The sequence below is a fragment of the Lissotriton helveticus genome, chromosome 2_1, assembly GCF_964261635.1.
Source record: "Lissotriton helveticus chromosome 2_1, aLisHel1.1, whole genome shotgun sequence".
Lineage (NCBI taxonomy): Eukaryota > Metazoa > Chordata > Amphibia > Caudata > Salamandridae > Lissotriton > Lissotriton helveticus.
Window position 1 is genome coordinate 331165743 of NC_136059.1, and position 15672 is coordinate 331181414.

The 15672-nt window shown below is 44.9% G+C and overlaps 1 protein-coding gene across 4 annotated transcripts in view; it reads right to left on the minus strand.

The window, feature by feature from the left end:
* The window catches only part of AMACR (alpha-methylacyl-CoA racemase), a 613095-nt gene that overhangs the window by 192299 nt on the left and 405124 nt on the right, over window positions 1–15672 (minus strand). For 2 of the 4 annotated variants that reach the window (XM_078674917.1, XM_078674918.1), the window contains exon 6: window positions 680–715. The exons of 1 other annotated variant lie outside the window; for it this stretch is intronic. In XM_078674917.1, the coding sequence (XP_078531043.1) occupies window positions 680–715 (36 nt within the window). Of the gene's footprint in view, window positions 1–663; window positions 716–15672 lie in introns of all 4 variants that reach the window. One more of the 4 variants, XM_078674920.1, reaches the window with a different exon arrangement.

Consider the following 15672-nt stretch of genomic DNA (forward strand, 5'->3'; position numbering starts at 1 on the left):
TTAAAAGAAACTGACCTGGAAGGCTCCAACTCGTTCGCGGGGGGGGAAAAGCAGCGAAACAGGCTTAATCCCCACTCCAATCAAGGCTAATACACCTATATCCAACCGATTATGTGTACCTGACAATCCAGACGCCTTGGATCTTCCACTTCATGATCAACATATGCAGTCTCCAGCAAGGCAATCAAAAGTTACTAAGCCACTATCCAAACAGGAGAGAAAACAACTCCGAAAGTCCAGAAAAAGAGCAAACAAAGAAGCCAGGCCTCAGATCTAATCTTGGTAACGTCCGCCCAAAACGGAGGCCATCAAGAAGTCAAAGTATCCCAAAATAACACGGAAGCTGTAAGCCTCAGGAAGCAATTGATTCCATCTCCTATCTTGCTTGCTATTCCTAGTATCTCAAATCATTACACTAGGAAGACACAATTGCCAGAAAAAGAAAAAATATATAGTCTATTCAAACCTGCTGCAAGAAAGCAGAAACACATTCCAATAAATCAGGCCAAACAATTAAAAGAAGGGAGTACCATTAGGGTAATAATGAAAAGCTGCCAGAGCGAAGCCACCTTGACAGAGGAAAATGGCACAGATGCAAGACGTAATTTGGAAACAAACCACAACCAAAGTCAGGGAGGCCAGGTCAGGGAAAGCGAAACGTACCTACAAAAAGACTCACCGGACTTTTGGCATTCATCCCCGACAGTCTTGGAGTCTATGGTGGCGAAAAAAGAAAAGGAAAGGAGCTCAGTTAACGAGCTGCATTACAACCCTCCAAACAACAATAAACTGGTTTTTAATTCTCAATACGTCTCAAAGGGAACGCACAACATCCTCAATAGAAGCGTATTGCTTAAACTATTCAAAGCTCTTCCCCCGCTGAGCCATATCAACACTAATGACATAGAAAGTATTGAGTTCAAACAAAACTCTAACCTCATAGCTCAAGAATTCACAACAGCCACATTCACCAACAACACCCTTACCAAGCAGATTTGGCTGCAGAAGGACTCTTTCGCCAAATGGGGTATTGAGTTAAAAAAGGTAGTCCCTCCCCGTACCCCAGCCTGCTACAACCACTACTTCACTCTGGAAGTCTGTTAAAAGTGGCAGTAGGCCCAGACCAGCATAGCCACACAAAGTATAAAGAGTACCTGGCCAGGAAAATTACCATCACCTTTAACCATTCAGAAGCAATCAAGTCTTCGGGCTCCTGGCACTCGAATACGGTAGGGACTCTCCTGGGAATGGCATGAACAAGCCCTCCAACAGCTCCACACTTACAACAGGGTTGTAACATCTGTTCTTGGAATGTGCATGGCCTTTACACAAAACCAGAAGATCCTGACTTTACAGAATTCATCATACAGTCCAAAATTCTCCTTTTTCAAGAAACCTGGCAGAAAACCCCTTCTCCTATAACCGGTTATGAAGAAATCTCGAACCCGGCCAAGAAAGTCACAGAAGAGCAAAAGGGGGCCTATCCACTTTCATCTCAACAGAAATCCCATGGCACGCTTCCATTATAGACCTGGACTGTTCTTGGATGCTATGCGTTAAACTTAAAGCCCCTTTGTCCCACAGTCTGCTTATTCTCAATATCTATATTCATCCTGCAGCCAGACAAAAGAGGCTAAGAATTGAACAACTAATCACATCATTAACGTCATAAAAACTAGCCTATCCAGATACCAACGTCATACTGTCGGGTGACTTCAATATGAACCTACAACTTGGTAGGGAAAAGAGTTCCACAGAGACCATATCAGCGGGTAAGCATCGGGACACACTTGGTAAGAGTTGCGCAGCCCGCCTGGATGACCTCTCAATGTGTGTACCTAACGGCTGAAGCCCGACAGACTGCCCTGCAGCTCACACAAGGGCTACCCATAATTCACGCTCAATCATTGACTAAACCTTTATGGATCATGACCTTCTCCTGTACATCGTGAACTTTCAAATAAAAGATAGGGCGGAAAGCGATCACCAACTGCAATCATTTACCTCATTAGGAATGGCGTCTCGAACACAATGTTACAATCTAAAACGCCTTTACTGGAAAAAGGACAACATTGAGGACATCACAAGAATGTATTCCAGTTTCCTGGAAAGACCCAAGCTCGAAACACTGAGTATAAAGGTCTGGGAGTCTTTCATTCATTAAGTAAACAAAGAAATTTCAAAACATGCTTACATCCATAAAGCAGGAAGCCCAAAAGGGGCAGTCTGGTTCAACAAAAGTCTGAGGAAACAAAAACAACAGCTAAATAAGCACCTAAGACAATTACGAACCCGGGGACCAGAACACCCACAGGAACTCCTGCTTCTAATATCAAAAACAAGAAAAGAGCTAAAAAGGGACACAAAAATGGCCAAAAAAGAGTATCACAAATCCATTTGCGCAAAACTCCTCCATGCATCAAAACTAAGGGACTCCAAGCTCTTTTGGGAACACATTAACCAGCTACCTAACGGCAGGAACCACCATCATAACTCGGATGTACTGGAGGCCACTTGGAGAGCCCACATTGAACTCTTTTTAAAAAAAAATCTTTTTATTAACAATCAACAACAAAGGGAAGAAACAAAACAAAAGCATCAGGTGAAGTACATTTTCAGCAGTGGACAAAGACACAGTCTTGTTTACATCAAGTTATAAAAACTGTATAGAAGTATCAGGTCACGGGGATTCTTGCGCTTCCACTTCTATTCTCCGCGCCGGGGGCGCACAAATCTCTCCTCATTAACTATTGCAGGTCCCCCAAACCTTCCCCCATTTCTCGGGACAACCCCTGGCCACATACACCGACCGCTCCCAAAACATACACCAGTCCAAGTCCTCCACCCACTTGGAATCCCGGGGCGGCGGACTGGCTCCCCATAACTGATCGATATTTCGTTTCGCTACCATACACGCCAGTGTTACCCATTGTTTTCCGTGTGCATTCAAGTCGGTGGGCTCCCACACATTCAGTATACATCTCCGGGCCACCGGCCGTATCACCACACCCAACGCGCCTCGATCTCGTCATGAATCTTTGTCCAATACTCCTGCACTTCTGCGCAATGCCAGAGAATATGCATAAAGGTGCCGAGCTCTCCACACCCCCTTCGGCACTCACCACTCTCCATTAGACCCATTCGTACCAGGCGAGGCCCTGTGACATATGACCTATGCAATATCTTTAATTGTACCAAACAAAGTCACATCTGGATCGCTACCACTCTCGGAGAGGAGATCGCCTCCGTCCAGTCTTCTTCATCTAGCTCCATCCCATCTTCACTCCACTGTGTCCTAATATGTCCCAGGGGGTCCTCCATATTATTAATGAGCTTTTTATATACTAAAGAAATTGTCTTCTCGGGGAGGTCACATTGAACTCTTATACAATGAAATGTCGCTCCCAATTACTCCAAATAGCGGGAAAACAACAGTGTAGGGGGCCGAGGGTGGAGGTCAAGCCTACAACATTTCGATCCACGAATCACCAGAAAATCTTTTGTCGTTCTCAGAAGAACAAGTACTTAAAACTATAACAAATTTAAAGTTTGATGGGAGCCCCAGGTCCAAATGGTCTCCCAAATGCCCTGTTCCTGCATGACCCCTCGTTTTGGATTGGTCTCCTGTCCCCTTTCAATACCAACGCTGTAGCCTCCAGTTTGATTCCTGAGTCCTGGTGAGGAAGCATTCTAAACCCAATCCACAAGTCGGGTTCTCGCTCGGATCCCTCCAATTACAGGTTGATTGCATTAATAGATGTAGAGGATAAAATATATGCATCAACTCTTTTGGTGGAGTTAGAGACTTGGGTCAGCAGAACACACCAAATACCCCACACGCAAACCGGATTTCGCGCTGGGATGGGCACTCTAACCAACATCAATGGATACAATTGGAAGGAAGAGTCATCAGGACCCAGGAGAAGGATCTCAATTAGAAGCAGGGCCTTGGAATAGGACCTCTTTCTTTGTACCACTGAACCAGGGCTAATGAAGCAGTATCCATTTTATAGCTTAGGTGTAGTATTGTGCAATCTACTAGTTGCCTCCCGTACCAGGGCTTTGTCTCTGGAACCCTCCCTAGGCAGATTGACCCAAGACTGGTTAAGAATATGACAAACATGAGGCTGAAGAATGGCTCAAGTGCAATTCATTGGTACCGTTGGGGTACTGAAGAGGATGATTGTTGTGAGAAATAAAATTAATTTGCTACATATTTTGGGAGGCATCGCTAGTGTCAGGGATGCAGGACTGAGTGTAAGCATAAAGCAACTGCAAGGGTGAGGTAATTTGTGTTTTTTACACCATCCAAACTGCTTTATTTCCAGTTTTGCCACTGAGATCGTTCTGTAAGTTGCAATTTTTAATGACCTATTTTTGAGAGTATTGGACAATTTGACCTTCTGTATCATTAAATGAACAATGTGGGCAACGCTGCGTGTGTACCATTTTATATTTGGTCTAGGAGATGCAAAGGTGTGCACTTGGGATGTGGTGAAATTAAAGGCTGGAGATGTTTTGCATGAGAGCATCAGCATTGATGGTATTTTCCTCTTGGCCTGCAGTGAGGCGGGCCTCACAGAGTTAGGGTTGGCCTCATTGCTGCGTGCACCATGAATGTTGAAAACGAGGACATGGACAGACCATGCGAAGAGCTGCCAGACCCAGAGGCGAAGATTGGGTATCTTGAATTCTGAGATGTCGGGGCCCTTCCACTTCACTGGTGAACGTATTGACCACTTGAGTAAATCTAAAGGTGCTGTCATATCTTTGTTTGCCTCTTGTGTGTCAGGTCAGGTGATGAGTTTGCTGAGCAGGGACAGCAGAATGAGATCATCTGCTAGGCTGCCAAGGTTAGAGGTAAAAGGTTAATGCATTTTCGTTGAAGGATTATAGACTGACTTACAGGTGACAGATTTTACCAGAAGGTGTCATGTAAACTGTGCATCATCTTTCAGCCGAACTGGGTAAGATTAAGCTTTTTTTCTATATTTTTTAGGAGGATATTCTAGTTAAAAAGTGGTAGCGCTTAGAGTATAGAACCAGATGTGGTTAGCCAGGAGTCACTGAGGAGTAAATAGCTAAAGCTGCTATCATAGTTAAGGTTGTGAATCCTTGTGACATGTTGGCAATACCCATACAGTGAAGAGTCCACCTCTGATGAAAAGCCCAGAATTGCATGTGATAAGCGCTCTCAATGGTAGATTCAGCAAACATTGAGCAGAAGCATGTGAGACTGTGGGTCGAACAAATGAGGCTTCTGCTGGGATTGTTGTGCCTACTCCAAGCTTTGTGACCACTTGTGGAAATAGGAGCGCAATTTCCCTCTCATGGTAAATAGGTCACAACCCTTTTGATTAGGCACTTGTCAGGTTTTCTTGTGCTATCTACTGGTAAAGAGTGAGACGTATGAGTGTATGGGGGAAGGGAGGTGCGCGTGGCTGCAGCGAGAATATGCCATGGGCGCATGGTATTGAGCATGTGTGATTTTATGGTGAGATGCTTAGTGAATGGCGATTTCTGGACTTTTTTGCATGACTGTCCATACCTGGAATTGGAAGCTATGTCTCTTGTTTTGGTTGGTGACTTGATGTTTGTGAAGTGGAGATGCGCTCCCCTGGGTTTGCTGAGTTTAAGAGAAGGTTTGAAGTTGATGGTGACCTGCAGAAACACAGCCTCACACTCCTTGTAATACACAGGGTTCAACAAAGTACACAGGGTTCCCCATAATGCTTGGTGATAATAATAAACAAAAGCAGCAAGGTCACTGCCCCGCCCAAGAACAGTTGTAATTCAAGGCGCGTGAACTCGCGTTCCGTGGCTGCCTTACACGGCGCGTGCTCTCTGTGAGGCTGACAACTTTCAACTGGCACGCGCGGTAAAGCCGCGTGCTCGGGCTCGAGTCAGAGCCGGCGGGGCGGGCGGATGGAACGCTGCTGCTGGTGGATCCCATTGAGAGGCAGCGGCTGGAGGTGGTGCCTGTGCGAAAAGCGGCTTAGCCCAGTATCCCCGCACAGTATCACAACCCGCCGCTCGCACCCTAAAGGCCAAGGGATAGCCACCGCGGCCTCGAACTGGGCTATACCAGTGCCCCACTATCAGGGGCTACCGTTCCTAGAGGCAGTGCTCGGCGGGCCAGTATGAGCGTAGGGGCAACAGGCAGCCCGGCAGAGACGCCGCACAGCGGGAGCCCAGTGTCCTGAGCAGAGCTCCCACCGGGGGAGGGCGGAGGCAGCCGCGCTCAGTATGTCTTCGTCCCTGGGGGCCCCCTGGTTTAGGGCCCACGCCCGGCCCCCGAGATCCCTGACGTGAGCCACCTGACCGAGGAGGAGCGCAGCATCATCATGGCAGTCATGGACCGGCAGAAGCAGGAGGAGGAGAAAGAAGAGGCCATGCTCAGGTAAGCGCCCCCAGCACCGGTGTGTGTGCGTGTGAACAGGGGAATTCTTGTAGGGAAGGTGGAAGCTATCGGAGTGCCTTTTAGGGATGCTTTGGGGGCGCCATATCGATGGTCTTATATAGCTGCTGAGCAGGCATCTAGGAAGCTCTACCTCCTGCACTTCTAGTCCTTCAGGGGAGTTGAGAATAGAGGGTACCAACGCCAGGAGGGGCGGAGTGCACGCACACACGCGGTGCCCAGCGCCGAAGTAGGACATAGGAAAAATCCTATTTCTTGGCTCTTTTTCAGGACCAAGTTAAACTATTGCACTGCTTCACCCTGAGGAAGACAACCAACGCTTGGGACTTGAGCAGGCAGGGCACTTTGCAAGGGCAGATGGGAGGGCACTATTAAGTTCACAGTAGAGCTCTTTGGAAGAGATGAAAAGTTGTCTTAATTCAACGGAAGGGGGTATAGAAGGGAACTTTAGAAGTGAGGTGAGGTAAGGAGGGGAGTGTGTGCATGCGTGAGTGTGGCTGCGCGCGTGATTGAGAGAGGCGAGAGGCGCTGTGTGAATGTGGGACAGGAGATGTGCACGGCGCCGGGCTGGACGTGCGCGTCCACAAACCCGAATCGCTGCGCGTGCCCCGGTTTGTCTCCCTTGAGAGGCATCTCGGCAGCAAAAAACAGCCCAGAGAACCAGCACCAGAGAGTGAGCTACCAGTGGGAAACCAGGCGGCGTGTAAGAGCAAGAAAGAAGCAGCATGACCGCGCAACAAAACCGGAGAGTACTGGTGTGGTGCCTCAGAGGATGGACTCCACGGAGAAACAACAGCGGCGCAGACAGCAGGGCGCCTCAAGCGCTGGTAAGTGCGATGTGCGCTCAAGGCGCTTTGCACGGTGATGCTGAAAAATACAGTGTACCTGTAACCTGCAAAGTGAAGCGACTGCTTCCTTCAGTTCAGAAAAGTTCACTTACCGGGTCCTTGGATGTGACCATACTGTCTAGGGTTAGGATTAGTGATGCTGGGCTCCTAAACAACCTTTTTTTTCTGGGCTCAGGGTAAGCGTCTCCTCGCTCAGGTGCAAACCATTGATGATAAATTGGGGTCAGACCAGGGTCTAATGGACAGCAATGAATGGAAGCCCAGAGCCATAAAAGGATTTCTGTAGACCGCACATCCCTTATGAGCTGGCAAGCCAAACAACTACTGGTTATGGGAGCAACAACAGAAGTAGGATCCACACTGTTGTGTGTCACACAAGTGCGCAATACACTAAAAGGAATCTCTAGTTTTACGTCCAAGTTCAGGCCATTGGGCCATAACCCAATATTAAGTTACTAACAGCTAGATTCATCATTATCCAGTTTTGCGAGTCCTAAATAGCAATTCATAAGGAATCGCTATTAAGGACTTGCAAAACGGGATTCATGTAGGAATTGCAAAAAATATTGCGATTCCTACATCTTCCTTATTTGCGATTAGCAAATTGCTAATCGCAAATAAGGAATAACTCCCCATTCATTCCTATGTGCCTAAAGGCCCATAGGAATGAATGGGGAGTTATTCCTTATTTGCGATTAGCAATTTGCTAATCGCAAATAAGGATGCGATTTCAAGGGTGCCAGGGGTGTCCAAAGGACACCCTGTTGCACCCCTGAAAAGCAAATGTAGCCAGATGTTGCACACACACATGTCCAAAGGACATGTGTGTGTGTAACATACCACTATGAAAAATGCACTAAGGTGCATTTTTCTGAGTTTTCGCTATTTACCACGAAGTCTGACTTCGTGGTAAATAGCGGCCAGAAATTGCGAATTCGCAAATTGAAAATATTTGATGATTTGCATTTAAGGAATCTCAAATAGAGATTCCTTAAATGCAATTCCTCGCAAATATGCGATTTCGCAATTAGCGATTTTTGCATTTGGGATGATGAATCCCAAATGCAAAAATTGCACTCGCAAAGGGCTAGATTCTCAGAATCTGGCCCTTTGCGAGCCGTTTTCGGCTTGATGAATCTAGCTGTAAGTGGGTTATTTTTCGAGGTACGAGAAAGAATTTGTAAATAAACTGCATTTTAATGATTTCCAACAAAAGAAAGTTTGTCTTGGAGAAGTCAGTGGATTAAGGGTCGGTTTCTTGAGTAGAGGTGTGATTTGACCAGTTTTGAGTGTATTCCTTCATCAAGGGAAGAATTGATGAATCAAAGAATGAGAGGGTTTAGGTCTTGAACGTGCGTTTTTGTGACGTTTACTCCGACAGTCATCAAAGAAGGTAGACAGATTGGCGGAACTAATATTTTGAAGAAGGGTCTGGTGACTATGGGCCAGATGCATAAAGACAGAGGGCATTATTAGTGGTCACAGACTGTGCACGAGCATTTGAAACCCATCTGTTTTTGAAACGAGATCCATATACTAATAGATGCTTTGCAAAACCTCCAGTTGCAGGGTGCCGCAGAACCGCCTGTTAATGCGTATTAATTAGGCCGTCTGCCTTGTGCAACCATGTGTTTGTGTAAAAACTGCGACATAATGCGGGGAATGCTCCCGCCTCCTCACCTACATGGAAAGGGACAGCAGCACACTGTTGAGCTTTTAGTGTGTGAAAGGAGTAGGGAGACACTGGAGCCACGGGCTCTATCACTCTCTGGAACAGAGCTTTGCAGGGCAGCATGCACAAAAATGTCAGCAGGTCCATACAAAGATAAGGTACAGCATATCACCTCTCTCCTGTCCCTCGGTGTTGTAGTAATTGTTGTGCCCAGGTGGTAGTGTGGACGTTCAAGGTGTGATGGTGGGCACTTCTAGAAAGTGTCTAATTAGTGTTGGTGTCATACATTTAGTTTAAGAGTGAACATTTACTTTGGAACCAACAGAGGATGGGAGTGAGGTGCTGTGCTTTTCTATGAGAAGGATGAGGTGGGGCTATTCATTTGCATATCACCTTCTTACTTAGTCAATCTTTACCCTTGTATTGCTTCAAAGTGGGCCAATGGGTTCACACCATACAGGGTAAGTACACCCAAGCCGTCTTAACGCATGGGCACACTCAGCAGTTGCCAGGGGTCCCCATAAGCATAGGGGCCCCATGCAGACCAGAATTTAACACTCATTTTCTGTTCAACATTTTTATTCCTGTGCGTGGTTATGAAGACAGTGAACTGCTTTTCCGGGGGGCCTACGATGCTGTTAAGATGGCCTTGAGTACACTATTACTTCACAAATAGCCGGACTATGGTTGAGTCCCTCCCACCCTAACTCAATAATTTTCCACTTGAATGAATGAATGAATATTTTATTGTATGATTACCTAAAATCATTTACAAAAGCAATGCATGTTACTATCATAGTTAAAACAGTAAATTAATAAAAAGCATTTAAAAAACATCGAAAATGCGGTGGGATTTAAAAGAGAAAAAACTAAATCTAGAGACGTATAGACTTAGAATATCTATTATGCAATATGCGGACGACCTTGTCATCCTGGACCAAAACAGAATAGGCATGAAAAGGGCTCTGGAGACTCTTCATTTATACAATACAGAAAATAATCTCCAAACCAATGCAAATAAAACCAAAGTATTGGGTTTTGGACATAAACCAAAAAATCCTTGCTGGGCTGGAACATCGAACCACTAAAAATTGCAACTGCAAATAAGTATATCTACCTGGGTGTACAATACTCAGACACTGGTAGAACAACACCCCAGGCCAAATCATTGGAGACAAAATCTGCTAAAGTCACACATGCCCTATGCAAAATACACCAGAATCTTGTGACCCATTCAACGGAGGGTATCCGAAGAGTAATACAAGCCAAGCTATTTTCAACAATTAGCTATGGCCATCTGGCCTTCCCGGGGCTATTGTCTGATCAGTTGGAGCACCTAAATATCATGGCTTTCAGGAAGGTCTTTAGGCTGCCATTCTCGACACTGATTCAACTTGAGTTTAACCTAACATTAATGGAAATAGACTGCAAAAAAGACATAGTGAAGCTGTACCACTGTGTGAATAAGGCTAGCCCGGGAACCATGAGGGAAGCATTTCAAAAACGCTTTATGGACCAAACCAGTCGATGGGCTAGGTACCTTGCATCAGCTGACAAAACACTATGCCTAATAAACAACAAACTTAGGGGTCTATTTTAGAAATCCAGTAGTGATTCTATATTTTCTTGTGCCCATGTCAATTGTACATGAAGACAAACTCAATTGAACTATCAGACCATATCACCAAAAGTGAAGCACCAGTAAGCGTACGTCACCCCATGTAAAGGATTCCCATCAAAAGTCATGTATGGATCAATATTCTCATTTGGTAATCCTTAACGGGTATTGTATCTCTTGATCATTGAGACCAGCGTACCCTGATAGCCAGTTAGGGGTAGCGACCCACAATCACTCGGTACTACCAATGATGTTGATATGATGAGAAAGTGCAGTGCAAAACGAATAAGTAGTGATTAAAAAAGGATAGGAACATAACAAAAACCAATTTTAATAAGAGTTAGTCCCTTCCTCTTTAAAAACAAGAACAGTGTAACATCATCATCGCAGTACACACAAATAGCTGCGAGGAGACCAACATGTTTCAGCCACAACAGGAAAATTACCAGGGCTTTCGTCAGGGTCTCTGTTCTATATATATGCTACTGATTCTAAGTGAATAAAGTGTGAAAAACCATACAAAAAAACACACAAGTGAACATCAGTAAAGGATATAATATTCCTTCATCTGTGTAAACTCCTCTCTTCGGTACCTGGTTGACGTATTACCAGAGTGCCCGGGGAGTGGACCTCACCTCTTCCTGGACCTGGCTCAGGATATGTGAGACCCCGCTCTGTCCGTCGTTGTCTCTGACTGTTACTGAGTCAGGGGGAGGCCGATTTACTGATGTTCACTTGTGTGTTTTTTTGTATGGTTTTTCACACTTTATTCACTTAGAATCAGTAGCATATATATAGAACAGAGACCCTGACGAAAGCCCTGGTAATTTTCCTGTTGTGGCTGAAACATGTTGGTCTCCTCGCAGCTATTTGTGTGTACTGCGATGATGATGTTACACTGTTCTTGTTTTTAAAGAGGAAGGGACTAACTCTTATTAAAATTGGTTTTTGTTATGTTCCTATCCTTTTTGAATCACTACTTATTCGTTTTGCACTGCACTTTCTCATCATATCAACATCATTGGTAGTACCGAGTGATTGTGGGTCGCTACCCCTAACTGGCTATCAGGGTACGCTGGTCTCAATGATCAAGAGATACAATACCCGTTAAGGATTACCAAATGAGAATATTGATCCATACATGACTTTTGATGGGAATCCTTTACTAGGGGTGACTTACGCTTACTGGTGCTTCACTTTTGGTGATATGGTCTGATAGTTCAATTGAGTTTGTCTTCATGTACAATTGACATGGGCACAAGAAAATATAGAATCACTACTGGATTTCTAAAATAGACCCCTAAGTTTGTTGTTTATTAGTTTAGCTCCAATGGGGGATAATACTTAGGCTTGGTCTCTAAATATCCCTCTAGCCCTGTGATAGTGTCTGGTTTTTCCAAAACACTATGCCTGACAGCTGATCACACAACGATATTACATCTGCCAACAGTTAGCCTAAAAAAACTGTTAAAAAACCAGGGAAAGATCATCTCAAGGAACCAGGACATAGACACGATCTGAGTTATCCGTGGCGCTGAGGGCCTGGCCAAATCATATGAAGCCACTCTATGTCAATCATACCTGAAAGCTGGTCTGGGCAGAGAAGCTCTTCAAAAAGTTCTGAAGACCAGGCTGCTAACTCTACCAATAAAGGACTACAGGGCACATTGGAAATCCATACCAGTTGGAAATAGAGGCTGTCGCCTGTGTCAATACCACACAGAACCAGCAGAACATGTAAACTGTTGTTTTCCAGCGTTGGTAGACCCGAGGCGCAAATACTTAAGGGCAATGTTCAACCTAAATAAAGTAAGAACATGCAAGGAGGTCTTAACGCACATATATACCATTACAGTACCAACGGAGCTGGCACGTGCTGGGAAGTTTTTTGCTGCTGCTGGAGAGATCTTATGTCAAACACAAAGTACGAAAAAATAACAGCATAATAACAATCTACATGCCGACTGTCGATGAGCATCTACATCAACATTAATGACCTTGTGCCAAATTCAATGGTCACGAACAGTGCCATTCTCGTTGAGCAAACAATTAACAAATCATTTTATGGCCATCAGCGATCTTGTACCAAGCCCGACAAGTTAAGATGAACTGACACTAGGGCACTGACTGACCAACCGATGTATACGTCTCTAGATGGATTTTTATTTTCTCTTTTAAATCCTACCGCATTTTCGATGCTTTTTAAGTGCTTTTTATTAATTTACTATTTTAACTAAGATAGTAACATGCATTGCTTTTGTAATCATTTTTCACTTGCTTGGGGTGTTTCTTTTTTTTTTTTATATAAAGAGCAACCCGCTTCAGCTGGTGAACGGATTTCACTCAACTCAAAGTACTAATTGTGGATTTCACTCAACTCAAAGTACTAATTGTATCGACCTCGGGAAGATAAAAGGCTGAACGGACCCACCGGAAGTCTCTAACCTTAGCTTCAAACACAGGCACTGTATGATTTAGTCATCTAAGTAACCACGAGTAGCTCGTCTTAATGCAAAACATTTTTCCTAAAACTTTTCAACTTAATGCTGCTCAGATATAAGTCTTTAGAGCTGCATTCGCTTCCGCACCACAACTGGTTATAATCATGATGGCACTGAGGAACACACCTTTTTAGTGTGCTCTTTCATCAGACAGAGTTATGGTCTGGGCTCCTGCATACGAGCGCTTACATCTTCAAAGCCTGAACAATTTGCCTACGTGGTTGTATTTCCAGATACTCTAGAAGCAGTGTTCTGAGTTATTTCCCATGCCACTGATTCTCTGGTGAACACATTGAAGATTTTAAAATAACACTGCACTCATGCTATTCTTTGCCTTTTTAAAACCCAATACATTTAGTCAGGATGTACATTACAGGCTATACAAAACACAAGCAATGATACAACGTTACAAGATGTCCCATGTGGTGAGTGTAGCAGAACAAAGCCAGAATGGTGAAAAGGTTGTGCATGAAGACCTTTTTATACCCTAGGTTTCCTGGTCTGGCTTGATAGCTTGTTGCCTACCAGAGCCCATATCACTACAAAACAGAGAGACGACTTAGGTTTATATGTTCGGCTATGAAGATTTTGCAACAAAACTTGTACCAACATTAGGACCGTAAATGTGACATGCTGTAAACCGTAGTGAAAATACATTCTTCTTTCGAAAGGCATAGAGGTTTCACTTGATGGCAAACTCCATTAGATTGTGAGGGAAATCAACTTATCTAAAGTAGCTACCATGTGAAAGTCATGATGCGGCGACCATCTTAGATTGAGGTGATTCCCATTAGAGAGGTTTCCCCAGCCATCCCCGGCTCTGCAAAGCACTAGGCAGTATACACAGCCACCACAATCACCATCATATACAGGCCGGACTGGACGTTGCGGGCACCGGGCAATACCCCGGTGCGCCGCAATGGTGGTGGCCCCTGGGGGGCGGTTTTGTTACAGGACCGTTTTTGCAGCAAAATCGGTCCTGTAACAAAATCGGCTGAAAACTGGCCCCGGCAAAGAGCTTGGTCGCACCCCCAACAGCCCCCCTCCGCTTGCAGAGGGTGGGGGCAAGCACTTTGCCAGGGCCGGTTTTCGTTCCCAGTCCGGCCCTGATCATATACCGATGCCTGCGGCTCAGTGCAAAGCTTGGAGGAACGCGTCCAGACTACTAGAATCACCAGAGCCCCCAGTGACGGGGATGATGTCCAGCATGGCTAAACAAGCATTTGCAATGCAATAGGTCTCTCATTAGGAAAGTTTGAGGTATTGGTATTGTAAATGATTTTTTTTTAAATTTATGTGTTGGTTTTGAAAATAGAGAAATTACCAGCTTTGTCATTTACAATGCCAATAGTTAAAACTTTCACAAATGTGACACCTATCGCATTTGTAATGCAATATGTGTTGTATTTACGTTACTTAGATGTATTGATATTACAAATAACAATGGCTTTTAATTTTTTTAAATAATTAATACTTAAATAAAAGTTATTGTAATTTATAATGGCAATAGCTGAAACGTTGGTAAATAACTTTTATGCAGATTATGTTCAGTGTATTTTATGGTGACGAAAATCCAAGAACAGAAGTGAAATATTAACATCTTTTTGTGACATTTGTAATAAAGCTTGAAACATTGAGAGAGCATATTTGAACCAATTGTTGTTGAATGGTTGCACAGACTGATGCTGTGGTGGCGCTGAGTGATGTTGTGGTGGCGACGAGTGATGCTGTGACGTTCAGTGATGCTGTGGTAGCGCATAGTGATGGTGTGGTGCCCCTGAGTGATGCTGTGGTGGTGCTGAGTGATGCTGTGGTGGTGTTGAGTGATGCTGTGGTGGTGCGATAGATAGATAGATAGATAGACAGATAGAGAGATAGATAGATAGAGTGATGGCGACAGATAGAGTGAGAGCAATAGATAGGTAGATAGAGTGAGGGAGATAGATAGATAGAGTGAAGGCCGATAGATAGATAGAGTGAAGGCGATAGGTAGATAGAGTGATGGTGATAGATAGATAGAGTGAAGGCGTTGTGTGTGTGTGGGGTTGTGTGTGTGGGGGGGAGGGAGGAGAGAGAGAGAGAGAGAGAGAGAGAGAGAGAGAGAGAGAGAGAGAGAGAGAGAGAGAGAGAGAGAGAGAGAGAGAGAGAGAGAGAGAGAGAGAGAGAGAGAGAGAGAGAGAGAGAGAGAGAGAGAGAGAGAGAGAGAGAGAGAGAGAGAGAGAGAGAGAGAGAGAGAGAGAGAGAGAGAGAGAGAGAGAGAGAGAGAGAGAGAGAGAGAGACACTCACACACACACACACCTGGGATACCGACTGGCCAAAAGATAAATTGTGCGGAAATGGGGAAGTACTGACAGACCAAGAGTGCACGGCTGGGCGAAGGAAATGTAGAGGTGTTGAGCCCTGGAAAAACTGGTGAACAAAGGCTGGGGATGCCCCAGGAATTTGTGAAGATATGGGATGTCTGGGGCGTGGTGGAATGCCTTTGAACGCAGCTGAGGGGGGTGCAGACCAAGAAGGGATGGGGGGACGAACACGCAGACGACCTGAGATGTGTGCTGGGGCAGATAGTGCACAGTTAGTGCAGGCAGGCAGGGGGTGTTAATTAAGTCCCTTG